General features: G+C 32.5%; 5 protein-coding genes across 9 annotated transcripts; 1 reads left to right on the forward strand and 4 right to left on the reverse strand.

Moving 5' to 3' along the window:
• The first annotated feature begins 641 nt into the window (after positions 1-641).
• LOC126667889 (uncharacterized) lies at positions 642-6038 on the forward strand. 5 transcript variants are annotated; one of them, XM_050361016.1, is made up of 14 exons: positions 642-949; positions 1170-1241; positions 1411-1578; positions 1648-1717; positions 2288-2484; positions 2600-2675; positions 2763-2846; positions 2911-2990; positions 3155-3281; positions 4088-4147; positions 4255-4305; positions 4408-4566; positions 5374-5506; positions 5590-6038. In XM_050361016.1, exons 3-14 carry the CDS (start codon positions 1421-1423, stop codon positions 5757-5759), a joined length of 1365 nt encoding a protein of 454 aa, XP_050216973.1. In that variant the 5' UTR covers positions 642-949; positions 1170-1241; positions 1411-1420; the 3' UTR covers positions 5760-6038. The 5 variants fall into 5 exon arrangements, with proteins under 5 accessions (XP_050216973.1, XP_050216974.1, XP_055960849.1 ...); XM_050361017.1 differs by having other exon boundaries at positions 1170-1209; XM_056104874.1 differs by lacking the exon at positions 1170-1241 and having other exon boundaries at positions 642-1015.
• A 2736-nt stretch (positions 6039-8774) lies between these two features.
• On the reverse strand, positions 8775-12682 carry LOC130015122 (UDP-glycosyltransferase 87A1-like). The gene is made up of 3 exons (XM_056104680.1): positions 12568-12682; positions 10169-10651; positions 8775-9189 (listed from the first exon to the last, which is right to left on the reverse strand). Exons 1-3 carry the CDS (start codon positions 12680-12682, stop codon positions 8783-8785), a joined length of 1005 nt encoding a protein of 334 aa, XP_055960655.1. The 3' UTR covers positions 8775-8782.
• A 9322-nt stretch (positions 12683-22004) lies between these two features.
• Positions 22005-24497, reverse strand: LOC126667890 (UDP-glycosyltransferase 87A1-like). The gene is made up of 3 exons (XM_056104681.1): positions 23978-24497; positions 23411-23893; positions 22005-22420 (listed from the first exon to the last, which is right to left on the reverse strand). Exons 1-3 carry the CDS (start codon positions 24489-24491, stop codon positions 22005-22007), a joined length of 1413 nt encoding a protein of 470 aa, XP_055960656.1. The 5' UTR covers positions 24492-24497.
• A 1334-nt stretch (positions 24498-25831) lies between these two features.
• LOC126668608 (uncharacterized) lies at positions 25832-27013 on the reverse strand. Its single transcript, XM_050361797.1, has 2 exons — positions 26829-27013; positions 25832-26744 (listed from the first exon to the last, which is right to left on the reverse strand). The coding sequence occupies exons 1-2, from the start codon at positions 27011-27013 to the stop codon at positions 25832-25834; spliced, it is 1098 nt and encodes a 365-aa protein (XP_050217754.1).
• An 11-nt stretch (positions 27014-27024) lies between these two features.
• Positions 27025-27405, reverse strand: LOC126668610 (uncharacterized mitochondrial protein AtMg00310-like). Its single transcript, XM_050361798.1, has one exon. It carries the CDS (start codon positions 27403-27405, stop codon positions 27025-27027), a length of 381 nt encoding a protein of 126 aa, XP_050217755.1.
• Between the last annotated feature and the right edge of the window lie 393 nt (positions 27406-27798).

The following is a 27798-nucleotide window of genomic DNA, read 5'->3' on the forward strand; positions in this document are numbered from 1 at the left end:
TGTTCGTAGTTGAGATATTTATTATTTCACATTTTATTGGCAGAAATATATATAAATTACATAATTACGGCATATATAAAATATACAAAAATTATATAATTACGATATACATAAAATAGACATAAATTATATGATTATACTATACATAAAATATATATAAAAATATAACTACGGTATACATAAAATATACATAAATTATACAGAAATTACATAATTATGATATACATAAATTATACAGAAATTACATAATTATGATATACATAAAATATACAGAAATTACATAATTTCGGTATACATAAAATATACAGAGATTACATAATTTCGGTATACATAAAATATACAGAGATTACATAATTTCGATATATATAAAATATACATAAATTATGCAAAAAATCTGGAATCTATTTGTACATTCTTACTCAAATAAACATAATTCTATTAATACATTCTTATCGAAAACAAAAAATATTACCGAATGTATAATTTAATACTTAAATTATATAAAAAATAACACATATAAATTATAGACAATGTATATCAAATTTCTACTCAACAATATAAATTTAAAATTAAAATCAATTATGCTAATAATATAGATATAAAGTAAAACATTATGTATTTTTTGATATACAAATGGAGCAGAAAATGAATATAGGTGGTGTGATCATCTATTTATCACCATCATTATCATGAAGATTCCCACTATTCCATTTCTCAATTCCATATATCCAATCACTCGCTGCATCTCAACCCAACATTTACTTCATCATCTTCCGGATAAGTCGACGGCCTCCCTCCATTAACACATGCTACAAAATCTATTCAAAGCTACCACTGTGCTGTTATTGACTGATATAGACTCTACGTCGGAAAAATTATCTCCGATGTTACATCGGCCGGCTCCGTGATTTGTTCTGCGGCTCACTTGCTGATATTGGATCTGAATTGGGTATCCCATCGTTTGAGAAGAAATCTCAATTCACGTGTTTGTTGCAATAATTTTCAATTTTCATAAGTAACGTATTATTGCAATTTATTTACCTTTATTGTTCCCGGTTAAAAAAAACATCATTATTTTTGGTATTATTTTAATATAATTGGGTATTTTTCAATTTTCCTAAAAATTTAATCCTCTTTCACCGCCTGCTATTTCTTCTTCATTGGAACAGCGGTACGACAGAGAAGTTGATACCCAATCAAAACTCAAAGGTCTTCGATAATTAAACTTCCGTTGCTGCTCTGTAATAGAGATTTTCCTTCTTTTTCTGTTGTATTTTTCATTGTTGTATGGTTGATTGTGATTGTCAATTAGAGATTTGATTAGGTTTCCATAATTCCATTTTTTGGTTGAATTACTGCTATGGTGGTTTCTTAATTTGCTGTTTGAAATCAATTCATCTGAATTGACAGGATAGTATAAATGGGTGATGATATGGAAGATGATTGTTCTTATCCCCAGCCTGTTGGAAGATGGTGTGTTTTTTATTATGGCGTCGGCCACATGCTCAACGACATCACTTCTGCCTGTTGGTTTACTTATCTCTTGCTGTTCTTAACTCAGATTGGACTTTCCCCAAAGTATGTATCAAATGCTATGCTTTGCTTATCTCTTATTTTTCTTAATTTTGACATCCCACAATTCCACAGAGATGCCGCTGTCGTAATGCTTTCGGGTCAGATAGCTGATGGATTCGCAACCATTTTCGCTGCTGAACTGGTATCACACTCATCATAACTCTTTGGCTATGTTTGGTTCATGGAATAGGTCCGGAATAGAATAATAGCTTAGGCAATCAATCTTAAAGGGGTCCAAGTCCAATTTATCGGGTCTCACTCTATCTGCAAAATAAATCAATACAAGGCTAGGTTTCTATAGATTCAAAAGAAACCTAATACAACTAGAACTAGGAAAATATAAACTAATACTAACTAGGGAAGTGATTATGAATAGCTGTAAAATAAGCCAATAATTAATGCCTCATAAATAATTTAAAGGAAATTATTTACCTCCATAATTAATAATTGAAATCCTAATTTCAGATTCCATATCCTTCATCATGGACTCATGGAGGCTAACTCTCTGAAAGTGTTTACAGTTATGAAACTTCTGTTGTGCCTGAAAAATGTAGCTTCTAGACTTCTAGTTACTTAAACAAAGAGAAGAGCTTCTTTATAATATTTTGAGAACTTCCTAATAAGATTTCATGGTAGTATGAGCTTTTGGATGTTTATAGTTTTGGGTAACTGTGTTTTGGAATTAATAATTTTCTATGGTTTGAATTGATAGATAGACAGGTTTGGACATTTCAAATTATGGCATGGTGCAGGATCTGTGTTGGTTGCCATATCATTTTCTTCTGTTTTTGGTGGTTGCTTACCATGTAAAATCTTCGGTACTAATACCTTAACAATGGAGACAGTTTCCTATAGCACCTTTGCTGCAATTTTCAATGTGGGTTGGGCTGCTACTCAAGTTTCACACATGTAATATATAGTGTAATTCTTGTTGCTTAACCAGCAGAGTAAACCCAGTGCTTGCATTTACTGACATAAAATCCCATGTACTAAAGTAGGCATATGGTTTATTAAATTTTTGAAGGTCTATGGTGAATTGCATCTCCCTGAATTCTACAAGCAGGGTGGTGATGGCAAGCTGTCGAAATGCTTTTACAATGGTGAATGACATTTTGTTTTTATTATTTATTGATTCAGTTATATAATATCATATTGAAAATGGTGCTCACTTGAGAAATGTTTTGTAGGTTGCCAATCTCAGTCTCTATGCTATTGCTTTAGTAATTTTCTTTTTCATTAAAGCAAGCACACCTGCTGATGTCAAGAATCAGGTATATGTTCGTTAACACTTAGGAAGTTCTTATACTCCTCTTGACACTGGTTTCAAACATGCAGTACCGTTGGATTGCATACTTGTCGATTTTTGTTGGGTGCTGCTTTGTAGGAATATTTCATCTTGGAACCAAGGAGCCAAGGTATTGCTTGCTACACATCATAAACCTTATTGATAAGAGCATACGACCAATGGAAGTTGTTATAGAGTTGGATTTTAATATTTTCATCGGTCTGTATTTTAAAAAAATCATGTTCACCATTCATGATTCTCTTCAATGTTGAAGATTTACCCTTTTACTTGTAGGTTAAGGCTGTGTGTATCTGGAACTAGTTATACAAGGATAGCATGGACCTACTGGTTCAAGAAAATATTATACTATCAAGTTGGACTTGTATACGTTCTTACCAGACTTGTACAAAATGTTTCACAGGTTAGCATATATTTTTATCACATGGTACATATTTCATTAAATTTCCTATAAGTACTTTCCCTCAAAAATTATTATGCAAATATGTATCTTTGGGAAAAGCTTAATCCTTCTAGAGTCTGGTTGGATAAGGGTGGATTTGGATTATAGAATTTGTTGGATTTGTATTTGTCATAACTTACACTTTGGTCCCTCTTGATTTTGGTCCCTCACTTTTGTTTCCGTATTTAGTCCTTCTGTCCATTTTTGGTGTTAGTCAACCGTTTCAAAGGACTAAATCAAAAAATAAATTAATTTAAAAAAAACGATATGGTTCCCCACTTTTTTTTTATCTACGATTTCGTCCCTCAAATTTGAAATTAATTAATCGCCAAGTTTTTTGACTTGGTTGACTAACACCAAAAATAGACGGACTCATGGAGGGATTAAATTGTTCATAGAATCAAAAGTGAGGGATCAAATTGTTTGATTTCAAATAAGAGGGACCAAAGTGTGAATTATGATAAATGTGAGGGATTTTAGAGTAATTTGCTCTATAATTAATCATTGCTTAAACACTTAAAAAATCATAAGCAAAATGATTTGGGTTGGAGGAAAATATTTCTCCGCAGTTTTATATGCAGCATAAAAATCCTTAAATTTTCAATTATATTGAGAGTATTTTTTGGTTTTCCAAACAAGAAATTTGAAATTCATGAATTTGAAATATAAAATTTGAATTGAAAAAATTGAATTTCAAATCCATGTACCCAAAAGAATTTGGTGTTCCTTCAAAGAAGTTCTTACATTAAAGTGCTTCTTTTCCTTAGGCATATCTCGCGTTCTATGTGATTAATGACTTGCGAATGGCCCAATCAGCCAAAGCTTTGGTAGGTGCACATACATTAAGTTTTAATATTCAAACTTGTGTTCTTATGAAAATACATTTGATCTGGGTTTTGAATGAGGCTAATATCTTTTCTAAATATGGGGGTAGGTGCCTGCAGTCATCTACATCAGCAGCTTTATATTATCTGTCATTATGCAGGTGCTCTTTTACTATGGAATATTTATTTAAATCTTCTAGTTATTTATTCTTATTTGATGCTTTTATCAATAATTATGCTTTGGTTATGATCTATAATTGCAGGAAATATCTTGGACTGGACAACGCCTGAAAGCCTATTATTCTGCTGGTGGCATTCTTTGGATGTTTTGTGGTGCAAGCATCGTTCTTTTACCTAGCAACATGAGTGGATTCATGTACATCATATCTATATTTATTGGGATAGCGAATGCTCTGACAGCGGTATGTTTTTGGACTGTGTATCATTACATTTGCTTTATGATGAATGATGATAAACTCCAATCATTTATTCGTTTTTCTTTTATTAATTTAGTTTTTGCAAGGGTAAGCTTTTTATTATGCCCGTCTCCTTCCCTTCCATTTTTGTGTATGTCATGTGTGTTAGATTCCATCTTAAAACCAATTGGTATTAAGTGGAGGTGCCCAACCAATATATAAACACATGTCCACTCACACACACAACCAATGTGGGATTTCCCACTTTAACACTCCCCCTCACGCGTAGCGTGTACGGGCCGAGCAACAAAGTCCCCCCTTACGTAAATCTCACGTGGGCCGGGCCAAACTCAAATTGTGTGAATGGACAAGGCTCCGATACCATGTTAGATTCCATCTTAAAACCAATTGGTATTAAGTGGAGGTGCCCAACCAATATATAAACACATGTCCACTCACATACACAACCAATGTGGGATTTCCCACTTTAACAATGTGGTTGTTAACTAGTAATAAAATCAGGGGTTGTCACTAACTGTGCTGAACTGGAATCAAATTCATTTTTTTTTTAATTTAGTATCAATTGACAGTGGGGCAGCTTTTGTGGTTTCAAAGATATTGGTAAAATTAAAAGTTCTTGATTCTAAGAAGCAAATGGAATTAGTTATTACCCACATAGGTTTTAGTAATCAAATGAATATCGTAACAATTGGATCGACTGCTTCTGTTCTATTATATCTACCTTTTGGTTTTTGTGTTTCTGGGTGTGAGCATGTTATAGCAGATGACTTAAAATTCTATGGCCGGCAACAGGTAACTGGAGTAAGCATGCAAAGCGTTCTAGTCGGGTCAGATCTTGATGGGTGTGCATTTGTTTGTGGATCACTAAGCTTTTTAGACAAAATTTCATGTGGGCTTGCTCTCTATGCTCTTCAGTCATTCCAAAGTAAGTTGCTTTCTACATCATGTTTGTTTAATTCATGCAATGCCCAACTTAAGTACTTCGTTGTCACTGCGATGTCGTTGCAGCCATCTCACCGAAAGTCCACGATTCTATTTCCACGGAACATATCTCAGTCACAAGATGCGGTTTAGGCCTGGTTCCAGCTTTCTGTTCGCTTGTTGGTGTGGTTGTGACATACAACATGAACCTCCACACGTTGCATCCCAAGCCCTTGACGGAACCACTTCTGGAGTGACAATGTGCTGCTTGTTTCCAGCCTAACTTCGGTCAGTTGGTTTGCAAAGTCACGCGGACATTACCATTGTTTATTCATTTAGAAGACGCTTCTTTTTTAGGCAACATTACCATAGGACACAGGATATTAGTCATGGCATTTGCAATATTTATGTAAATAGTTTATTAATAGTCAAATACCTTGTACATAATAGATAAAAGAAATATTAAAATCACCCTATAATTAGCTTCTTAGTTTATATGTGAACACGTGGCTCATAATATATTTCGTTTAAAGATATCTCAATTATTATTTTAATTAACAAAATAAAAGAATTATATACTAACAATTATGCATCACTTTATAGACTATCAATTATGTATCCTGTTATGTAACATATTTGGCATTAGTGCATCGATTCACTGTATATGTTTCAATTTTAAATATAATAATTTTGTATTTTGTTGTTTTCTTTTGCTGTATGTTTTTCCATGCTGAATTTAAGATTAAAGAAAGATAAAATTCATCCCGAGTCTTCTGTACTTTTACATTTTTGTTCAGTGAGCTTTGAACTCTAAAAACTTATTTTCTCGGTCATTTTACTTGTCGTTTCTTTGATTTTGATGCCCTTTTCTGTGACTAGAAAAATAAAATAGGTGAGATCGAAAAACATAGAAAAGGGGATCAAAATTGCAAAATCACAAGTAGAGGGACCAAATTTTTTGAGTAGGATTTATCTGAATAAAAGCGTCGATGTATACAAGAAAGGGCTGTTTCCATAAACATTTCAAAATGACATTCTTATATTATCTTACTTCACAAAATTTAAATGTGCAATAGTAATACGCAACGTGTCAAAAAATATTGACTTTTAACTTTTTTTTTGAATTGCGCTCCAACGTTGAAAACCAGTAAACTTTACCATATATCGTATATTTAATTTTCAATTGCATCCTAAATTGAAAAATTTAAACGATCTTATTGTTATAAGGATGAAAACATTCAAAACAACTAAATTTAAGGGTAATATCATATTCTTTTTTATTTGGACAAATTCGAACAAGTCCTTTATCTTTTAAAAAATTTTAATAAGTCCTAAGTGAATATTTAATTAGATATATAATTAATTAGTTTTTTAAATAAATTTAAAACTGACATGTGTCAACTTCCGACTTTGAATCGGCCCCGCCTTCCTCGAATCTGCCACTGCCCGCCGTCGAACAGAGAAGATTTGCTCGTCTTCCTCAAGGTGGCGGGATAGGCGGCGGCGAAGTCGGAAGCGTTAAAATTTTCTGAGGTGTTAAAATGTCGGGTTGAATAATAAAAAGAGTATTAGTATTAATTATTGAATTTTTGGGGAAGAAGTTTTCTTTTGTTATATTTATAACATTGAAAACTATTATAAATATATGTTAAATATGAGAGATTTATTTTGAACCATATAAGTAATGTCCATATCTGGTTCTAAATGTTGTCTTTGGAACATTACCCTCCCGAACTTAATCATGCGTAGGGTAATTGACCTCATGCTTTTACAATTGCCGAGAAGCATATGCTACAACTCGACCATTTTGCATTAGCACACATCCAAGTCCCACTCTGAATGCATCACAATAAAATTCTAATCCTTCTGTACCTTTCGAAAGTGTCAAAACTGGAGCTGTTGTTAAACACTCCTTTAACTTGAGAAAACTCTCTTCACACTTATCCGTCCATACGAATCTAGCATTCTTCTGAGTTAGGATAGTCAATGGTTCAAAGATCTTTGAAAAATCTTACATAAAGAGATAATAATAACCAGTCAATTCCAGAAAACTTCTGATCTCCGTAACTGTAGTGGGTCGCTTCCATTCCGTTACCGCCTCTATCTTCTTTGAATATCAACTTATATATAATCCTTAGACACTACATGCCCTAAGAACGTTACTTGATCCAACCAAAATTCATACTTTGAAAATTTCGCTTGTAGTTAATGCTCTCTTAACGTTTGAAGTAATAAACGTAAATGATACTTATGCTCCTCCTCCCTACTAGAATATATGAGAATAACGTCGATGAACACAATTACGAATTAATCCAAAAATGGCTTGAATACACGATTCACCAAATCCATAAATGCTGCTGGAGCGTTCGTAAAACCAAATGTCATTATTGGAAATTCGTAATGCCCATATCGGGTTCTAAACGCTGTCTTTGGAACATTGCCCTCTCGAACCAAAAGTTGATGATATCCTTATCGTATATCAACCTTTAAAAAATACTTAATTCTTTGTAATTGATCGAATAAATCGTCAATATAGGGTAAAAGATACTTATTCTTTATGGCCATTTTATTCAATTGTTTGAAGTCGATACAGAGTCGAGAAGTACTATCCTTTTTCTTCACGAATAATGTCGGTGCACCCCAAGGAGAAATACTTAGTCAAATAAATCTGTTGTTCAACATTTCTTCCAATTGAATCTTTAACTCTTTCAATTCTGCCGGAGCCATCCGATATGGTGGTATAGATATTAGAACATTTCTAGGTATTATATCAATACAAAATTTGATTTCTCGTTCGGATGGTAATCCACACAACTCTTCAGGAAAAATATCTGGAATTCCAATACCACTAGTACAATATCCATACTTCCTTTCTCAACCGTTACATCTCTAATTACAGCTAGAAATCCTTAACATCCTTTATTCACATTCGCCATGCTCTTATTGTTCAAACAAGACTAAAAGTCGAATCCAAGTTACCAATTTGACTTAAATGTCGTCTCTTTAGAAAAATTAAAACTTACCACTTTCTTCCCACAATCGACATTAGCATAATATTGTGCCAACCAATCCATCTCTAAAATTACGTTAAATGACAAGACTTATAACATTTTAATTAGACCTTTAAAGTAAGCATAAACAATGATAAAAAACTTCATATATTAATTAACAAACCAAACATAAACAAAATAAATAGCTTTTATATTAATTTTTCATCCTCATAAAATGATCAAATGAAGACAAATACAAAGGAAATTCACCTCAATTTTTTTTAGAGAACTTAGCATGGTATGTCATCAAAAAAGGTGTCGATATTAATTTTTGAAGATCCACCTTTTGAAACTGCACTTTGACATATTTGTTGAAGCTCTTTAGCTCTTTTCCTCATTTCTTTCCCTTCATCTTTTTCCAAATCCATGAATTTCTTCACAATCTCAGCAATTTTCTCTTTTCCTATCAAATTATCCGCTCCAACATATTTTTTCAAAGTCCAGCCAGTTTTCCATTCTTCTACAATCAGCTTACTATTAAACTGCTGATCGAATGCAATCGGAAAAGTAAGAAAAGGAAGACCAGCAAAAGCTCCTTCTTGCACAGAATTCCAACCGCAATGCGACCAAAATCCGCCTACCGAAGGATGACAAAGCACTTTCAATTGATCACACCACGACACTATCAACCCGTTATCTATAAAAAAATTTACAAATTAATCATTTCAAACAAATACCAACGAGCTATACTTCAAATTAAGTTCGTTTTTAATAAAAAAAAATTCTTATACCAAAATATGAACATTATGGTCCCTCTGTTTTACTAATTGACAGATATCTAATCCTCAATTTAAACCTATTTTTAGGCACATAATTTTCATTTTAAACCGAAATAACCCTTTTTTAAAAAAATGACATTAAAGATCACTTATGTAAAATAATCATTCATTAAATTAAAAATTTACAAAAATAAATTCAAAATAGGTATACTTTGAGGCTTTAATATATCGGAAAAGGATCATTTATACCCACAAGATTTGCTATATGATCAAGCAAGCCCTTAAAGTCCGGAAAGATTCAAATATGCTCCCAACGTCTTAAAAACTGAACAACCAGACACCGTCTCTCCAATTTCGACAACCAGGCCCCCGACGTCTCATTTTTAAGTCAAAATCGAGACCTGATTGTTCACTTTTTAAGACGTTGTAGGCATATTTGAACCTTTTCGGACGTTGAGAGTTTACTTGAAATCGAACGTTAGAAGCATGGATGACCCTTTTCTCTTCATTTATTTGTCCCAATTTGCAAACTATGTAGACTAGAACATCCAAAATACTTTCTAAAAATATATTAGACAAAATGACCAAAGTTGTATATATAAAAGTTATTTTCTTGCATATTTTTCTTCATTAATTAGTTATTATGGTAATTTATTATAAATGTTTATGATAAATAAATAATTCAAAATCCTACATTTTGTATAACAAATAAAATAATTATTTGAATCAGGGTTTAATCTAAGTTTAAAGAAATAAAAATCAGAACAAACAACACTTATGACTATTCTAATTTATTTGGTTTGGTTTCGGTTTAAAATATTATCACGCCAATAAATTAATTTCGGTTAGCACAACAGTATTACTAAATTAATCAAATCAAATCATGTAAGTTCTTACCTTTATCATTATCATGAAAACTTTCTTTTAATAGTGCAACTTCTTTGCGTGCCACCCATAAGAATTTCACACCACTTTGAGCTAAACCAGCTGCAAACTCCTGCATTTGAACACCTGAAACTGAAAGAAAGCTGCCGAAAGAAACGTACAAGACGGAATCATTAGGTTGGCGATCCAGCCATGCGAAGCAGTCGGTTCCATCATCGTAGACGCTTGAAGAAGAATTATGATCTTGGAGGTTCATGTAGGGTATTACAGGGCCAATAGTATAGATGGGAAATGTAAATCTTGTTCTCAAAATGTCAATAACTTGAGGATCGAATTCGTAGACAGTGCCAAATATGAGGTATTGTGCTCGACTAATGGATGAGATTGCGTCCATTATTTCGTCGAAAAGACTGTAGTCTTCGGCTGTTAAAGTTGGAAGATCCTTGCGAGGAAATGAAGAAACTCCAGGGATGTTCATCATTTCATCTCCATTTTCTGCATCAACCAATTATAACATATACACTAAAGCTGTAAAATAATAATAATAACATTAACGAAAGTCACATCTCCAATACAACATTATTTTTATATTAAAGTTATCATAAAAAAATAGTAAATGAGTTAACATAGCATTCTAATTCTTTTCCAATGCAAAATGTTGCCCTCCGATTATCGATTTTAGAATGTATAATTTAAAATTGTAAGAACTTGTTTAATTAATCAGTATGTTGATAGTTTTTGTTAGAAAATCAGCAAATATGATTATCACATCTTACCTCGGGAATCAAATTATATGTCTGATGTTGTTTTCTAGGGTTCATGTATTTTGAGCCCTATTTTACATACTTTATATTAGGGACAATGTCAAAAATAATTACAAACTTTACATGTTTTTTCATTTTAATCACGCAGTTTAAATTTTATCATTTTCATACATGAACTACCACTTTTTCGGTGCTGAAGTGTCACGACTCTATTGGGTGGAGGTCATTTTACACCAATGAATGAGTGCTACCTCAGCGCCGTTTATGAATTTGGGAAAAAGTGGTAGTTCGTGCATGAAAATGACAAAATTTAAAACCGCGTGATTAAAATGAAAAAAAAAATTAAAATTCATGTTTTTTTCTGATATTAATCCTTAAATTATGTTGCTAATTAATCTTTAACATATGGTTATCATTAAAAAGATTACATATCTGACTATCGATTCAATTATTTCTTATTAATTATTAATATTTTTTCTTTCAACAAATAAAAATTTATAAATATCTGCAGTCTTATCGTCTTTTAAAGACTTTTTTTGAAAGTCTTTAAATATCTACAGTCTTCTGTCCTGTTTTAGAAATCTCATTTGGGAAAATGGCAAATGAGATTTCTTTTAAAGACTTTTTTTGCTTGTTGTATTTACATTGTAATTTTTTGCTAAATTGGGTCCTTAACTATAACTTTTTTCCAACTGAGTCCCTGAACTATAAATCTAACTTAAAATCTAAAATCAAAATTAAATTTAACTAAATCAAAATAAATATATTTAATAATTTATTCAATTTTAAATTTAAAAAAAAATAAATTTATTAAAATTGTTCGTCTAATTCAAAACCGATCTTGATTTGTCTCGAAGAAGGCGAACCAGATTCGGTTCACACGAATCAAATCTGGTTTGTGTAGTCTTTCATGGAGTCATCTTCCTCCCATGGAAGACAAACAAACCAGATCCGGTTCGTGTAGTCTTCCATGGGAGGAAGACGAACAAACGAACCAGATTTGGTTTGTGTGAACCAGATCTGGTTATTCTTCCTCGAAACCAATCAAGATCAAGTTTCGGAAAAGATGAACGGTTTTTAATATATTTAATTTAAAAATAAATTAATTGTATATGTATAAATATTTATTTGATTTAATTAAATTAATAAATTTAAAATAATTATAATTATAAGTTAGATTTTTTAAAATTAATTAATAGTCGGAGACAGATTTAACGTTGAAAATGCTAAAAAATAATTAACAACATTAAATAAAATTAAATAAAAAAAATTATTAATATTATTTGAATTATGTGACAGAATGACTTAAAATATGTTTCTAATAGTGTAGGGATTTAATTTAAAAGTTTTTTAATGCAGGGATTCAATTTGAAAAAAAATTATAATGTAAAGATCCAAATATAAATTTTTCCTCTATTAATTGTTAAAGTCATCCACATTTCATTAACTCGCGCAATAATAAGGATTTAGAATAGATGTTTGTTATAGTGTAGGACATATTTTTAATATTTTTGAATATAAAGACCCAAATTGAAAAAAAGTAATAGTACAAGGACCCGAATATGCACTTGGCCGTATTTTTTTAGTTAAATAAATTATACTACTAGTCTACTAGTGTATGCATGCAGAAGTAAAATCAGAGCTTACCTGAAATATCGAGAGGATAGTGTTCATTTTGGAAAAGAAGAACAGAATAAAACATAGCAGACATAGAAAAGAATGATGCTACCGGAATATTCCTTCGAGTTGCTAAATCAGGCATCCATTTTAACACAAAATCCGCCAAAATGAGAGTCGCCGGTGGCTGAGCTGATCAAGAAGCTGCTCAAAAGGAGCCTCCATTTTTGTCAGAACTGCATCAAAGAATACTTTAAAATTCGAGGCTCGAACTGATTCAGACGGAAGAACCTTAGGAATTGATTCGAAACGGATCATTGTGTTCGATTTATAATCATTAAACTGAGATAGCCGATCTTCAGGAAGAACAAAAGTGATGAGAAGATTATTATTATTGTGAGGTTGCTTGGAAGCTAAGATATTGCAGAGGCTGATCATGGCGTTGATGTGGCTTTGGCCTGGATGAGGTATAGCCACTATGTGAAAAATGGGGCTTGATGATTTTAAGCTTACAGGAACTTCCATTGCCATTGCCATTGTCATTGGTGAAGAACTCGAAGCTGAGAGTTCAGTTATGTGATGGTGTTTATTGTTTGGGCTCTTATATACTGGTTGTTAATTTCATTGACTTTTCTTTTTTTGACGAATGTTAATTTCATTGACTTTTCTTTTTTTGACGAATGTTAATTTCATTGATTTATTTGTCAGTTTCATAATAAATGTACTTTAGGATGAGATTTCTTTCTTGTGATCATCAAGGGGCGTTCAAAAACTTACTGAAATTGATATTTTGAATCGAACCGAACCAGAATAGTAGGTGCAGTTCGGTTGTGATTTTTATTTGGTTCGATTTTTTTATAAATTCAAACAAAACTGAAAACTGAATTTATATTGTTATGAGCGGCGGGATGAGGCACACTCAAAATTTTAGCGATCACGATACTGTTATTGATCAAAACATGAGACTTCACAAAAATAGCGTGAAGGTTAGAAGTCGCTATCCAATGAAACTGGAATATATGTTCTAAATCCGAGCGAACCAGATTCTATCATAGAATACTAGCAAACTCACCGATCAGAGGCAGAGGTTTGGATAGTAATATTTAATAATTTGTATATTAACTTTAATGCTCATACAATAGTTGATATACTTTTTTTTGATAATTGAAAGGGGGGGACGCTTGTGGGAGGAATCGAACCCACGACCTAACAGTTTGCTGCCTAGCGCTTATACCATTTGAACTAGAGCTCATTGGTTAGTTGACATACTTATAAGTTTAAAATACTTTTAAATCTTAAATGGTGTTTGGCGGTTGTTTGTTACTTGTTTGTCAAAATAGGTAGATTTAGGATCTTGTAAAAATACGAAAGTTGTTCCTCTAATCAGTACGAGTTCATTGGTTCAAATAGATTTCAGATTTCGAATAGAGCAAGAAACGCGATTCAGCGTTGGGTTGTTGTGGGATGTTGCAGACAGAAACTTTATGAGACAATAACTTTTCGTTGGGTTGTTTTTGGACTCATAATATATCAAATCGAAAAAAATTGAATTTTTTTATTTAATTATGGACAGTTGGCCACCTTAAAGTGGCAAATCCTCCGCCTCAAACTATTTCTGGTTAAAAAATCATATTTAGCTTGATTTTAAGATATTTTAAGAGATATTTATGGTTACAATAATTATAATCCTGATTTTGAGATATTTTAAAAACTATTTATGGTCGAGAAATCATATTTAATAAATCATATTTTTGGTTAAAAAATCATAATTGCATTGTATTTAGCTTGATTTTGAACTGAGATTAAATGCGGTTTGATGTTCTTGGAGGGTGTATGGTTTGGCCAAGGGTTTATGCGTTTTTTGTTCGTCCCACCTCAATTAGGGAGTTAAGGTTATTTTATACAGGATTAGGATTATTAGGTCTAGGGTTATCTAACATTCAAGTTAAGTTAGGAGTGTTTTATAGAGAGTTTAGATTAGGTTGAAAGTCTAACATAAATAATTAATCAATTAAATTCATATTAAACGACAAGTGCCAAAAAAAAGGCGGCTAAATGGCTATTTTGGTGCTTGGACGTATCAAAAATGACTTCTATAGCTATAAGGGCTTGGGTATGGTCAATTGAGTCCATCAAACTATAAATTGGCCCATAAACGTTTAAAACATTGAAATTAGTCCATTATTTGGATTTTTATTGTGACTCATTTGGACATTTATTGGCTTTTTGCCGATTATTGCGCTTTTATCCCTTAAGTTCATCATTGTGCAGTGATTTAGTCCGCTTGAATTCAAATATGCGGATTGCTAGCTCGTCATCCGAACGAGAATTTTTGAAACCCATCATCGCACACTTCAATCCCTTATCAATTTTTAATTGTCCGAAAAAGGTGTCTACAATTAGCCTTATTAAGGTGTCTGCCTTTTCAACGGTGATTGAGATGCAAAATAGAGTAGATGGCTGATCGGACGGTGATTGTCCGGTGAGCTTTACGATGCTTATTCAATGTAGTTATGTGTATAAGCATACATCAAGTCCCTTTTATAGTAATCATGGAATAATACCTTTTAGTTTGAATATAAAAGAGATTTATATTCAGTTGTATGAATCCAAATAGGAAAATGACTCCTATTTAACTAGAGTCCTATTTAGGAATGTCTTTCTAAATAAGACTAGTCTTCCAAATAGGAATATGTTTCCAAGTAGAAATGTAATTGTGAGATCCGTGAGATCTGGGTCTTCTAGGCCGTTTATGGTAATTGAATTATTCACATAATCATGATCTATTGGCAAGACACGTTAGATGACGCTGTGCGGACGTATAGCGGGTTTGACAGAGACTTTTGGGGGCTTTTGTCCGAGCAGTTTGACGTGTTTTCCATAGATCCGAAAACGTTATAAACAGAGGTTTTAAAAGTAAAAAAAGTAGACGTTTTAAACGGAACTTTCGAGTTTGAGTATAACTGACAAATAAACATAAATGAGGACGTTTAGAAAGTTAAATAAGGTGTTCGTTCAATGCCAAGCTGAGTTTGGATTTGTTTTTGTTTAAGTTTATAAGTTATACATACGGTTAAAGTTAGGGATTCGATACTTGATTATGTTTTAACGTTATAATCTTAATTAGATCCGACGAGTAGTCGATCTATCGAGTCAAGACACCAAGGTGTTTGACTAACGAAGTATCATGAGCATACGGTTTTTAGGATATCGGTGTTCTGAGTTTACAGTTTACTTTTACGTATTAATATTAAAATTATTTATTATATTATTATAATAATTGCATCGCATATCACACGATATTATATATTATGTTGTAATACCCCCTATTTTTATAAGCTACATATAAAGATTTTATTAGCCGGGAATACGTAAATTAAATCAAAGTGTAAATTTAATTTATAAGTATCCCTAAAAATATATCGTAATAATAGAAGTTAAAATTTAAATCGGAGATTAAAATTTTAATAAAAGGATATGAACGGTACTAATAGAATAAGAAATACGACTGGAGTCGTAAGATAAAGAAAATATTGATAATTAATATATCAATATACCACTCTTATCGAAGAGTTAAATATTTCGGATAAAACCTCGAAATTAAAAATGTCGAAATTCGAAAGTTTCGACGAGATATTAACGAATATAAATTAATATATATATATTAAAAAAGAAAAAACTGATGATAAGAAGAAGAAATGTGTGAGGCGGTGGTGAAATGATGATAAGAAGGAAAAAATGTTTCCTTTAATCCTTGGATTCTTTACTTTTATTAGTTTTAGTTATAAACTAATTAAATATTATTCATTAGTCAAAATTAAGATAAAAAGATTTATAAGTCCCGAGCGAATAATTTTGGTGTCATTATTCGCGAAATAATTTGACGAAGCTACCGTCAAAGTTTCATGAAATTTGGACGTCGTAATTTTAATCAAACAGGACTGATTTGGACCTAATAAATCTTCCGAGATTTATTGAAAATAAAAATATAAGTCGGATGAGAATAAAAATTATATTTTTATTCTCATTATATTTTATTAGATTTTTGGATAAAGTTTCACAAAATTCGAAAGTCATTTCCATTTAAGCTACGGGCGATTATTTAAGAATTTGAGTTAAAGTGAGAAATTAATCAAACTTATATATATACAACTTCATTTAAAGAATTTGCACAGCAAATTCATTTCCTTCTTTCAAAGAAGGAAACATGAGAGAGTTAGGGTTTATGCAATTCCGAACTGTTTTGTCCGTTTCTCGATTCTAACTCCGTTTCTTCTACGATTACTCAAATAATCGAGGTATTAAACCCGTATTAAACGTATATTTTAATATATTTTGATATAATTCGAATATATATTCGTTTATAAACAGTTACTGTATCGAATCGAACGTATACCTATTATTTTTACGTTCCGAATGTGAATATGGATAGATTTGATTGTATCTACGTGTTAGGAGCGGAAAAATGAGGTTGTAACACGTCGGAATGCCCCGGAAATCGAGTTTCCCCGGGGCTGTGCACGGACGTGCACAAATGGTGCACGAACGTGCACCAATCTGGAGGTGCACGAACGTGCACCATTCAGGGTGCACGATCGTGCACAATGGTGCACGATCGTGCACTAGTAAGGGGTGCACGGACGTGCACCCAAGGTGCACGGACGTGCACCATGCCGACGCCAAAGGGGCAAATTCTTTTCGGACTTTTTGCCCTATCCGTTTGATGTAGTTTCGTCGAACTAAAACGTTTAAAAACGATAACTTCTTTTGAAAAAAAGTGAAAAGAGTTTTTAAACCTAAACTAAAGACTTTTAAAATATGATTTTAAAAGTAAAGTTAAACGTTTAAAAAGGACTTTAAAAGAGTTAAACTCGACGTTTAACCGGTTTAAAAGATTTAGCAAACGATGTTGCTAAATAATTAGTAGTCGACTGTGAATTGGTTTGGCAATCAAGTCAATACTAGTAAATGATTTTAATTAGGTATTGTTATACCTAAAATGACTTCTAAGAGAAGTCAAAACGTTTTCTCGAGGTGAAAACGATTTATATGGTTTTTAAAAATAAAAAGACCATACGTGAGATGTGTTATATGTTTGTATGAATTGTCGGGACCTAGGTTTCAGGACTTAGTTGTTTATACCAGAAATAAGTATTGATGTTTGTATTGTGTGTTTTGTATGTTTGATCCGACTAGCTGTCCAGCAGTCAGACCAGGACTTAGGGGAGTCTGTCACACATACGGCGGTGCTAAGTAGTAACTTAGCAGTACTGTGAGCTTACGTGTTTACTTTTAAATATCAGTATTCAACTATTTTAAATCCATAATCGCAGTAGTATAACTTAGCCAAGAAAGGTCCATTGGAACGAGCTACCTATTGGGCAGCAATAGGGTTGCGTGATCACCAACACCGATTTCTAGATGTACTTCTGTCGAGGTATAGAGGTATGTCTGTCGTGTAAGTCATTGGGAAAGTAGATGCCCTGACTTCATGGGTAAACCCTGAGACGACAGTAATACAGTTACGGTCGCGGGTCAAACCGCGATGGCAGTTTCATGATTACGGTCCAGGTACCATAGATACAGAATTGGACGGCAGTGACTCGGGTCACGGTCTTTATTCTGTTGTCTATAAGCTCGTGAGATGAGTGTGTCTGTTAGGAAAATTGTGGACTAGGGTTTCATATGGATCAACGTATTGGTAATATTTTATACATATAACTGTTTTATATATATTATGCGATTTTGGTATTTATCTATAAACTGTCTACTCACTCAGAAATATTTATATTTCTGACCCCGTTGTTGTTTCCCATTTTTTAGAAAACGAGCTTTGTGGTCAGTCGAGCTTCCACATCCCTTCTTCAGGAAAGCTCTTCTTTGGTAATGTACATAGGATTTTGTACTCTTAGTATGCTGCAATAGTATAAGTGTAATGTGCCAGCAGCCGTGCCACTAGTCCTTTGTTTAGTTACTCTGATAGGATCTAGTGCACGTGTGTATACCTTCTGGGTGGCTGCTTAGCGGCATATTGTATCTAGTTACCGAGTCGGCCTCGTGTGTTTTTGTGAGGGTCAAAAACAGTATGTTTTATATACGCCGGCTACGTGTAACTGGTCCGCTGTGTATTTTAATATGTATAATACTACCGTTGCGAGACGCAAGGTGTCCGCTTATTTTATTAAGCATATTAACAGTGGTGTTTGGCTGGGAACAGGGCTGCCTGTGTGTTAAGGCAAGCGAAAGATAAGTCTCTGGTTTCCAGTAATCACTACGCCAGGTTTTTAGAAGGAAGCGAGGGTTGAGATAACGAGGTTATCCAACCAGTACTTCTGAAAACCAGATTTCGCTTATATGTATAATTTCAAAAATGTGTCTGCGTTAAACGGGAAAAATTTTAACGGTGTTTTCTGAAAACGGATCGTACGCGAGGTACATTCCAGTAACAATATTTGCGAAAAATTTCTAGAGGTTCTAGGCTTGCTACGGGTTTCAGAACAATCATTCCCATTCCCTAGTGTCGGTCGTGACTTGGATTAGGGTGGAATTTGGGTCGTGACATATGTTTATTATATCGTATTTTATAAAGTAGTATGAAAATCTATATTGATATCCTAAGAAACGAGCTACCTATTAGGTGTCAACAGCACTGTGTGATCACCAATGTTGGTTTAAATCTTATGTGTCCGTGTCCAGTGAACCGTAATAGTATAAGTTGGACATCGTTTGTTTGATATGAGGTTAATTCGGTAGAGGCTCTCGGGAATTGGGTCTCGGTAGGAGTAAAATTCTCGGGATCTGTATCTAGTGAATAACTCGATATAGATTCTCGAGACTCACAATTTGAATTTAAGAAATAGTATAGATAACTCTGTTGATATTTTTAGGAATATGCCACTTGGTTCAAGTTAATTTGATACGGTATAATATGAGTATAGTATGTGTTTTTGGGAATAGAGTTTTGATCGGATTGAATATCTATATCTATATCTATCTATATCTATCTATATATATTATAATCTTGAGCTCTAAAAGAGCTTTCATATAATTTCGCCAAGTGTGTTCCTATATTTCATTCACTTGTACAACTATATTCAAATTCATTATGATTCTTATTTATATAATTTAATTAATATTTTATAAACACACCATAAATATATAGTTATAAAATTCAACAAGTTTAATATAAATAATTTTTTTTAAAGAGTTTGGTTTAATTATTTACTTTTATAAAGTATGATATAAAATATATAACTATAAATTTAATTAAATATAAGAAATTATGTGTATAAAATTTTATTGATGTTTCTCAGTTATATATAAAATAAATTGTTTTTTAATATTTCATAATTTATAAATATTTATAGTATACAAGACTTTTTAAATTTCATAATAAATGACCTTAAAAATTTATAATTAATCAAATTTGTAACTAATTTCTTATCTTATATAATGTGTGCACTTTGCGAGTAAAAATAAGATATGTAATTCTTATCTTTTCATTGTAAGAGAAATTAATACATGCAGATTGTTAATTTATAGTTAGAAGCATGTTCGAATGATTTTTTTTTATTTGGTGGTGATATGCATGAATCATATTCTACATATATTCTTAGCTTTACAACTATATATGATCATGTAATGAAAAAAAATTATTTAATTTTTTTTACCGTTCCAATTTTTCATGTATCAAATAAGATAGTATAAGAAAATAAATTTGTTGTAGATTTTATTATCAAACTCGCGCAATGTGCATGCATCGACCTAGTTTGACTATGATTATAAATGATTTTTATATGCGATCTTATTTTATTTAATATGCATTAGTAAAGTGAAATCACTCATATATATTTATATTTCCGACCCCCACCCTAATGTCTCCCCTTTCAGGTTATCAAGTTATGAGGCCGACCTTCCATAATAACTCCAGAAGTCAATGTCAACGTTAACTCTAGAGCTGCAAGTACGTAGTTGGGCATTGGGAAGTCTGTCATTTTGTTTTCGACTTAAGTGGCAATATGCCCCTCCAACTTGTAAACAATGAGCAATTAACACATAAATTAACTTTGTGGACAAATCAGTACACGAACTTAGTAATTATGGGAAATTGGCCCCCTCAATTTGTAAGTTAATTGTCTCCTAAATTGGCAATTTGCCCCCTTAACTTGTAAATTAACTTGCCAAAATGGGTTAATTGCCCATAATTATCAAGTTCGTGTATTGATTTGCCAACAAAGTTAATTTATGTGTTAATTGCTCATTACTTACAAGTTAAAGGGGCTAATTGCTACTTATGTCTTTAGTTTTCAGTAGTTCACTATATTTTGATAAATTCTAATTTGAACTACTGTATATGCTATATATTTGAAAAGTTGCGTGTTCATCTAAAATGCTTTTATCAGTTGTTCAAAGATTTACACTGATTTTATGTTTTTAGCATTTTAGCATTGTATTAGAAATAGAGGAGGTATCGCGTCATAAGAGATTCATGTTTATACGATTGGTTTCTAAAAATACAATCATGGTTTTACAGTCGCATTTTCAATAAAAGTTTTAAAGTGTTTCTGCAAATCAGTTGCAATTTTTTTTATATTTTTCAAAACGCGAAAAATTTAAGGAGGTTTTTAGGATTGAACGAGGTTTGGAGCTACCACTCTCATTCCCTAACGTCGGTCTTGACTCGAGATTTCAGATGAAATTCAGGTCGTGACATAATAGTCAGTAAAAAGGAGAGAATATTTTCGGACATTTAATAATTTAAAATTGACTCATCACATATATTTAAAGTTTGTAATTTAATCCATACAATTACAAATTAACTGCCATTTAAAAAGAAGTTTGTATTTAGGTGCACAAAATTTTGATTTGACCCATAAACTTTTTCAAAAGATTAAAATCACTTTTGTAAAATTACAAATTAGTTATAAACTTCGAAAATGTTCAATTAATTCAAAATAAAAATTATTTTTAAAAAATCATTCATTCTAAGTCAGACAATTGCCTAAGCCTCTAGTGTGCCATTTTACATGTGCCACTTCTTGTGCGAAAGCTTTGTGTAGCGGTTTTGCCACTTCTTGTGGCTTTTAATATATTTTCTATTCATCAAAAAAAAAAGTCAGACAATTTCTCTGTGACTATCATCTTTGGCATTATCGCATCTCTAAAATCTCCATCAAGATACTATAATAATTAAATCAATTTCAAAAAATTAATTAAATATTTTAGCAAATTTATAATATTATAATAGATTTACATCTCTTAAAAACTTTGGATAGATTTTCAAAAAATCAAACTTTATAACATCTATAATTAAACCTTTAAAGTAAGCATAAACAATTATAAAAAACTTTCATATATTACCTAGCAAACCAAACATAAACAAAATAGATAATTTTTATGTTAATCTTACATCCTCATAAAATGACCGAATGAAGACAAACACAAAGGAAATTCACCTCGAAAGAAATTTAGAGAACTTGGCATGATATGTCATCAAAAAAGGCGTCGATATTAATTTCTGAAGATCCACCTTTTGCAATTGCACTTTGACATATTTGTTGAAGCTCTTTAGCTTTTTTTCTCATTTCTTTCCCTTCATCTCTTTCCAAATCCATGAACTCCTTCACAATCTTAGCAACTTCCTCCTTTCCTACCAAATTATCCGATCCAACATATTTTTTCAAATTCAAACCAGTTCTCCAATCTTCCACAATCAGCTTACTATTACATTGTTGATCGAATGCAATGGGGAAAGTAAGAAACGGAAGACCAGCAAAAGCTCCTTCTTGCACAGAATTCCAACCGCAATGGGACCAAAATCCGCCAACCGAAGGATGGCAAAGCACTTTTAATTGATCACACCACGACACTATCAACCCGTTATCTAGCATTTTACAAAAAAAATTCAAATCAAACTTTTCAACCAAATCAAATTAAATTATATGGTTTGTATAAATATCAATTTAGTTTCGATTTGAAAAAATAAACGAAAATAATTATTTGTTTGGTGTGCGGTTTCAAATTAATTAATAGTACAATGTTTTTACAATTATAGTTTATGAAAATATTACGAGAGTTTTTTTATGATTTCACAGGCGATTTGTATTGATCAGTCATTATTATTTTTTAATTTTTTTAATATTCATCTATATATTTATTGTAGATTGATAAATTTTGATTTCAATAATATTAGGACATTATTTCAAGAAAATGTTATTTTATACCTCAATTTTGACAATTTTAATAAATTTATCCCTAAAATATAATTCGGACATTATGGTCTCTCAATTTTTGCGAATTGAGACGAAGGTATCTAACCTTCAATTTAAACCTAGTTTTGGGCACGTTATTCTCATTTTAAACCAAAATAATACTTTCGGAACCAACATTAAAGATAAATTATTGAAAACAATCATCCATATAATTAAAAATTTATAAAATAAATTTCAAAGGTCGGTATTTGAGGCTTTTATTTAATTATTTGTCCCGATTTGTAAAATTTACAAAAGGTCTAAAATATTTTTTTAGAAATATATTAGGCAAAATGATTAAATCATTTTCTTATCTCAAAAAAAAAATCATTTTCTTATCTCAAAAAAAAAAATCATTTTCTAGTATATATTTTTTCATTAGTTAGTTATTATGGTAATTTATTATATATGTTTATGATAAATAAATAATTTAAAATTTTATATTTTGTATGACAAATGAAATAATTATTTGAATCAGGGTTCAAATCAAACTAAGTTTAAAGAAATAAGTTCCAGAACAAACAAAACCTATTTCTATGGTTTTGTTTGGGTTTAAAACAAATTATATAACGCCAATACAAACAACAGTTTACTAAACCAATCAAATGAAAACCATGATGTACCTTTATCATTATCATGAAATTTTTCTTTTAACACTGAAACTTCTTGGCGAGCAACCCATAAGAATTTCACACCACTTTGAGCTAAAGCAGCTGCAAACTCCTGCATTTGAACACTGGAAACTGAAAGAAAGCTGCCGAAAGAAATGTACAAGACGGAATCATTAGGTTGGCGATCCAGCCATGTGAAGTAGTCGGTTCCATCATCGTAGATTACACTTGAAGTTGCGGTATGATGATCTTGGAGGTTCATGTAGGGTATTACAGGGCCAATTGTATAGACGGGAAATGAAAATCTTCTTCTTAAAATGTCAATAACTTGAGGATCGAATTCGTAGATAGTGCCAAGTATCAGGCATTTCGCTCGACTAATGGATGAGATTGCGTCCATTGTTTCGTTGAAAACACTGGCGTATCGGGCTGTTAAACTTGGAAGATCCTTGCGACGAAATGAAGAAACTCCAGGGATGTTGTTCACAATTTCATCTACATTTATTCCATGACCAAATATGACTCATATTGTTTAATTGAAAGTTTAAACAAAACAAGCTGGTAAAAGTAAAATATTACCGTATGCATGCAGAGGGTGGTGTTCATTTTGGAACAGAAGAACCGAAAAGAACATAGCAGACATAGAAAAGAAGGATGCCACCGGAATACTCCTTCGAGATCCTAAATCAGGCATCCATTTTAATACAAAATCCGCCACAATAAGAGTCGCCGGTGGCTGAAGCTGATCCAGAAGTTGCTCAAAAGGAGCCTCCATTTTTGTCTGAACTGCATCAAAGAACACTTCAAAATTCGAGGATCGAGCTGATTCAGACGGAAGAACGTTAGGGATTGATTCGAAACGGATTGTGTTAGAGCTAAAATTGTTAAACTGAGATAGCCGATCTTCGGTAAGAACAAAAGTGATGAGAAGATTATTATTGTGAGGTTTCTTGAAAGCTAAGATATTGCAGAGGTTGAACATGGCGTTGATGTGACTTTGGCCTGGATGAGGCACAGCTACTATGTGAAAAATGGGGCTTGATGATTTTAAGCTCACAGGAACCTCCATTGCCATTGCCATTGCCATTACCATTGGTGAACAATTCGAAGCGGAGAATTCAATTATATATATGTGATGGCGGTTACACTTTGGGCTCTCATTTTGTTTCATTCACTTACTTGTCAGTTGTCATGACTCTCATAATAAATTTACTTGAGGATGAGGTGTTTCTTTCTTGTGGTGGCGTTCAAAAACTGACTGAAACTGATAATTTGAAGAGTGTTTATCTCATGCAACCGTTGCGCCACGTCATTTTTACATCAAGCCAATGAGCATTTGCGATAGGGAATGTTTTAATTATTACTTATTTTTTTTATCATTCAATTTTCCACATGGCTAACGCACAATTGGTTTGTTGCACGAATGACATGGCGCAACGGTTGTGTGCAATAATTTTTCTAATTTGAATCGAACCGAATTGAAATAACAGGTTCATTTCGGTTTATTTTTATTTGGTTTAATTTAAATTTTTATAAATTCGAACCGAACTGCAAACTGAATTTGTGCTATTATGAGAGGCGGGATAAAGCGCTCTCTCAAAGTTTTATCACGAAACTGTTGTTTATTAAAACATGAGACTTCACAAAAATTAACGGGAAAGTCAGGAGTCACCACCTACTTAAACCGAAATATTTTTTCTAAATCCGAGCAATGATCAGATTTCATCATAGAATACTAGTAAACACACCAACTAGAGGCAGAGGTTAAAATACTAGTATACCTAACTGGAAACTGAATTTATATTATTATAAGAGGCGGGATGAAACGCGCACTTAATATTTTAGCGATCACGACACTATTATTCATTAAAGCATGAGACTTTACAAAAATTAAAGTGAAGATTAGAAGTCATCACCCGGTGAAATCGAAATACTTTTTCTGAATTCGAGCAGTGACCAGATTTCATCATAAAACTAGTAAATACATGACCAACCAGAGGCAAAGGTTAAAATATTAATATTTAATAATTTGTGTATAGACTTTAATTTTTTACTATTATTCTAATTTATCATATTTATTCAATTAATTACATCTGATTTGAAAACGATAAATGATGTGTACATACAGTAGCTCACTCCTACCTATTTTTATTGTTTAAGATTGATCTAATTACATATTAATGTTATTTTGTTATTTTTTTTTTTTGAGGATAATAGAGATTATATTAAGAAACTATGGCCATGTTTGGTTCATGGAATAGAATAGCATGGAATAGAATAGTTATTCCATAAAGAATGAAATAGCCATTCTTTAGTTTTTGAGAGGAGTGTTTATTCCACAAAATCATGGAATAGAAATTCTTTAGAATACCTATTCTATGAACCAAAGAAAAGAATTGACATTCTATACGGAATAGCTATTCCATTCCGCACCTATTCCATGAACCAAACATGGCCTAAGCTGTAATCAGCCAATACAAATTGAAGAATCTCAGGGAGAACATACTCCACCCATATATTCTGAAACTCACTCCCTTGAAGGGCTCTCCTAGCTAAAAAATGAGCCACTTTATTAGCATTTCTGCTTACAAACTGATACCCAGTACATTGATAATTGCTAGCTAACCTCACACAGTCTTCTTTTAAGAGAGCAACTTCATTCCAAGACTTTTGTTTGTTGTTGAAGAAATCCACTACTACCTTTGCATCAGATTTAATGCTAAAGGGAGTTAGATTAGCCTCTAAAGCCATGGATAAACCATCTCGGATTGCAATAGCTTCCCCAATCTGCACATCCACCATACCTTCATACTTCCTGCTTCCAGCAATAACAACTTCTCCTCTCCAGTTTCTGATAACCGCTCCAGAACTAAACACCTGTTGTTGCTTATTAAACCCGGCATCCACATTAACACTGAAGGAGTATTCTCTTGAAGGTATCCATCTTGCATCATCAGATCCTCTCCTGTGAATACTTCCTGAACTAGGGTCCTGACTCTTCTTCAACTCCTTCCCCATATATTCCTCAGCATAAGCCATAGCCCAATCAGGAACTTGACTCGCAGTCTTCCCCTGCCTTCCAAATAACAAACAGTTCCTATTATGCCAAATTAGCCACAGGATGATCATAAAAATACTAAAGTCATGCTTATTTAGAGTTGAATAAGCCTGAAGCAGTAGATTTTTAGAATTCCAATCCTTCTTAGGGCAAATTTTACGCACAACAGGCCACATATCCCATACTTCCCTGGCCTTCCTGCAGAACCAAACTGTATGCATAACTGTTTCTGGGCAATTCTTACAGCACATACAATTACAATTAATATCCATGCCTCTACTAATTAACCTAATTTTAACAGGCAACCATTCAAAATAAAGCTTCCAAATGAAAATTTTAATTTTTGAAGGCAGCTCCTATTTCCAGAGAAACTTCCACCATCTAATATTGCCCTCGGGACTAAAATTAGAACATTTATTCTGCATGCTTACTGCCACCCTATAACCACTCCTAACAGTATAACCTCCTTCTTTGTCATAGTGCCACCTATCCACCTGCTCAGATTTAGCCAGTGGAATACTTATAATGCTCTCAACATCCTCCTTATGAAAAGCCATACGAAGGATCTCTAAATCCCATCTCCTGCCATAAGATCAGAAACTCTGGCATTCAAACCCAACACAGGAGGGCTAAAAACCCTGAAAGTTGACTCCCTGGGAAGCCATTTATCTCTGTAAATGAGAATGTCTCTTCCTGAGCCCACTCTCCACCTCAGGCCTTCTACTAGCACCTCTCTAGCCCACATCAAACTCTTCCAAGTATAAGAAGCCATTCTTGGACAACCTGCATTTAAAAAATTCCCATCTTTGAAATACCTTTGTTTCCATATTCTGGCCAACAAAGAATCAGGGTTCTTCAACAGATTCCAGCCTTGCTTGGCCAGTAGAGCCTTGTTAAAGCTTTGCAGGTCTTTAAACCCCATACCACCTTCACACTTAGCTTTACACATCTGCTTCCAAGTAGTCTAGTGAATACTCTTCTGGTTTCTTGTCCCACTCTACCAAAACCTATTACAAAGATTGCTAATTTCCTCAAGCAGGTTCTTTGGAATCTTAAAAACATTCATGTAATAGTTTGGTATACCCTCAATCACAACCTTTAACAGTACCTCCTTTCCTCCACAGGAGAAAAAATAGATCTAAAAGCATAATGATTTTAAAACTTACTATTTTAAATGATTTATACAACCTTTAATTACAATCTAATTTACTCTAATATTTCTAAGTGAAATTAATTTTAATTGAGCGTTAAATAGTCTAATCTAAACATCAAACTTGGTTAATTAGACTAATTAACTACAATCATGCGACTTGAATGCAATTTCACTATTACCAATAATTAC

The sequence above is a fragment of the Mercurialis annua genome, linkage group LG2 (assembly GCF_937616625.2).
Source record: "Mercurialis annua linkage group LG2, ddMerAnnu1.2, whole genome shotgun sequence".
NCBI classification, from domain to species: Eukaryota; Viridiplantae; Streptophyta; class Magnoliopsida; order Malpighiales; family Euphorbiaceae; genus Mercurialis; species Mercurialis annua.

What these genes read in the sequence shown, in the direction of transcription:
- LOC126667889 (XM_056104874.1), top strand. Translation starts at nt 1,421, where the DNA reads ATGGGTGATGATATGGAAGATGATTGTTCTTATCCCCAGCCTGTTGGA. An exon ending in CCCAATCAGCCAAAGCTTTG is followed by an intron (nt 4,148 to 4,254) that starts GTAGGTGCACAT and finishes ATATGGGGGTAG; the next exon opens with GTGCCTGCAGTCATCTACAT. An exon ending in TGCTCTTCAGTCATTCCAAA is followed by an intron (nt 5,507 to 5,589) that starts GTAAGTTGCTTT and finishes ATGTCGTTGCAG; the next exon opens with CCATCTCACCGAAAGTCCAC.
- LOC130015122 (XM_056104680.1), bottom strand. Translation starts at nt 12,682, where the DNA reads ATGCCTGATTTAGCAACTCGAAGGAATATTCCGGTAGCATCATTCTTT. An exon ending in CTATCCTCTCGATATTTCAG is followed by an intron (nt 10,652 to 12,567) that starts GTAAGCTCTGAT and finishes TGGTTGATGCAG; the next exon opens with AAAATGGAGATGAAATGATG. An exon ending in TTTTCATGATAATGATAAAG is followed by an intron (nt 9,190 to 10,168) that starts GTAAGAACTTAC and finishes ATTTTTTTATAG; the next exon opens with ATAACGGGTTGATAGTGTCG.
- LOC126667890 (XM_056104681.1), bottom strand. Translation starts at nt 24,491, where the DNA reads ATGGTAATGGCAATGGCAATGGCAATGGAGGTTCCTGTGAGCTTAAAA. An exon ending in CCACCCTCTGCATGCATACG is followed by an intron (nt 23,894 to 23,977) that starts GTAATATTTTAC and finishes GAATAAATGTAG; the next exon opens with ATGAAATTGTGAACAACATC. An exon ending in ATTTCATGATAATGATAAAG is followed by an intron (nt 22,421 to 23,410) that starts GTACATCATGGT and finishes GTAAAATGCTAG; the next exon opens with ATAACGGGTTGATAGTGTCG.
- LOC126668608 (XM_050361797.1), bottom strand. Translation starts at nt 27,013, where the DNA reads ATGGCTTTTCATAAGGAGGATGTTGAGAGCATTATAAGTATTCCACTG. An exon ending in GGCAATATTAGATGGTGGAA is followed by an intron (nt 26,745 to 26,828) that starts GTTTCTCTGGAA and finishes TGTTAAAATTAG; the next exon opens with GTTAATTAGTAGAGGCATGG.
- LOC126668610 (XM_050361798.1), bottom strand. Translation starts at nt 27,405, where the DNA reads ATGTGTAAAGCTAAGTGTGAAGGTGGTATGGGGTTTAAAGACCTGCAA.